The 2,198-nt window shown below is 38.1% G+C and overlaps 1 protein-coding gene across 1 annotated transcript in view; it reads left to right on the top strand.

The window, feature by feature from the left end:
• Window positions 1–2,198, top strand: part of LOC102679642 — a 21,722-nt gene that overhangs the window by 18,754 nt on the left and 770 nt on the right. Inside the window, exons 5-6 of the mRNA XM_006607934.2 lie at window positions 8–136; window positions 1,504–2,020. Coding sequence (XP_006607997.1) covers window positions 8–136; window positions 1,504–2,020 — 646 coding nt within the window. The remainder of the gene's footprint in view (window positions 1–7; window positions 137–1,503; window positions 2,021–2,198) is intronic.

Raw genomic sequence — 2,198 nt, 5'->3', positions numbered from 1 at the left:
ACTCGATAAGGAGGAATATATCCCCCGATCCGGGGGATGTATCGGACGCGAGGATACATCCGAGCGATGGGATGGGGGGGCACGCGGAGGTCGCGAGGAAAGGCTCGGGCAAGGAGAAGATGACCGCGTTGCAGGTGAGTTGGCATTTTGATTTTGATTTTTCAAGGATTGTCGTGTCTTTTCTTTCTTTCTTTCTTTCTTTCGAGATAATATTTATACTTTGCACTCCAGGCCTGTTTCGCTCGGTCGAAATTCAGCAACTCCAGACTCGGATCAGCGTATTCGGTTTCTTACAGCTAATTTATAACGATTTCACGCACAAATTAAGATATTATTATCTTAATAAGATACTAAAATTTTTAAAAATTTTTTTTTAAAATTTTAATAAGATATTAAAATTAACGCGTAAAACTTTTATATTTTAATATTTTATGTATCTTTACATATAAAGAAACAAAATTTACAATATTGAAATTTATAATATTGTTTTGTGTGATATTTTAAGAAGTAATTATCAGGATGAATCCTCGGTTTGTCAGGGCAAGTAGAGCACTATTTCATTAATAAGTTCATCGGTAAAAGATAGTTTTAAAAAATTTAATGGTTCATTTATTTTTTTGAAGATACTTGAGGTCCTACAAATTGTATTCTTCGCGATATATTTTCCGATTCTATGCATCCATTTGGAATTTTCCGTGTCTTCTGCGATATCTTCACTTGATTGCTTTCACATTCACTATCCATTATTCTTATTTTTCTTATATCTCTTATTTCATCTCTATGTTCATCATTGCTCTCTCTATCGTTAATTTCTTTAAGAATAGAAGTAATTTTGTCATTCAATAACGAAAAATCAAATTCGCTTCAACTAATTTCATTACCGTATTCCATGCTTACAAATCTCAAAAACTTCGACTCACGATCACGGTCTAATTTGAGATAAAAAATCTAGCTATTTAATAATATATTATTCTACATCTCATAAGATTATACGTAAAGAGCTTAGGAGCCAATTTATCAAACATAAATAAATATCGTCGCCATTCAAATTGCATCAATCCCAGTAGTGCCAGAGAGTCAGCTTGGAGCGCAAAGGGTTAAGATATTAAAATTAATTGAATTAATTAAACAGTCTTAAAACAATTTTCATTTTGTTCCTTTGTATTCGTTTCCTTCTCTCAACTATCGTCGTCGATGATTCCTAGTCAAGTGAAGGCGGGAATTATTTCGCCAATTATTGTCGCGCTTTAATTTCCCGACCAAGGATGCAATAACTAATAACTAAACTCTCTCTAAACTGTTCCCGCCAAGTTTCCTTGCGGGGAGCAAGTTGATTAAACGTTCTCTGTACGCGCGCAAAGAATATAGATACGATGCGCGAATCCATACGATTATATCAACTCGATCGAATCGAGCCGATGAAATTAAATTAAAGAATTGATTAAATTAATCAATAAACATTGAATTATATATATACATACATATATTTTTTCCCTTGAATAAGGTTCCCGAGTACCGATACGGAAAGAAGGGGCGAGGATCGGAGAAGTTGGGGAGCACCAGTTGCGTGGGCGATTATCTGACATTGTTGGAAAACGTGGACGGGAAGATGTTCGAGATCTCCAAGTTTTGCGGGGAGGGCCAGGTGCCACGGATCCTTTCGAGGGGGAGGAACATCGTGGTCGAGTTCTTCGCGGAGCAGGACGGGACCGTGATGCACGACGGTTTCCAATTGTCGTTCCAGGAAACGGAGGAGGCGCACGCGTTTGGAAACGATCAGAATTGCGAGTTCGTGTACAGGAGCAGCGAGAGGACGAGGGAGAGCATCAAGTCGTTGCAGAGCTGGTATCCGCCCAATACTTTGTGCAGTTACAAATTCATGGGCAGATCGTCGGAGAGGATCTACGTTCATATGAAGATAATCAGAAACGAGCCGGATCAGGAGTACGCGCCACAGAAACGAAACTTCAGCCTGAATTATTGCTCCGGGAACGAGATCGCGGTTTACAATGGGATCGAGGTGAGGTTAACCAACCATATTAGGAATTAACGGTATTAGGAATTAATGAGTCCAGGTAAATTCGAAATAAAGAAAATATTTCCCCGACCTAATTTAATTCAATCGAAAACGTTTCGCTTCCTTCAAATCAGACAAACGGCTTTATTATTATTTACGAAATTTCTCGTTGGACGATCGA

The sequence above is a fragment of the Apis dorsata genome, unplaced genomic scaffold (assembly GCF_000469605.1).
Source record: "Apis dorsata unplaced genomic scaffold, Apis dorsata 1.3 scaffold_23, whole genome shotgun sequence".
Taxonomy (NCBI): Eukaryota; Metazoa; Arthropoda; class Insecta; order Hymenoptera; family Apidae; genus Apis; species Apis dorsata.
Note: the sequence above shows the minus strand (reverse complement) of the source record. Positions and strands in the feature narration are given on the sequence as shown.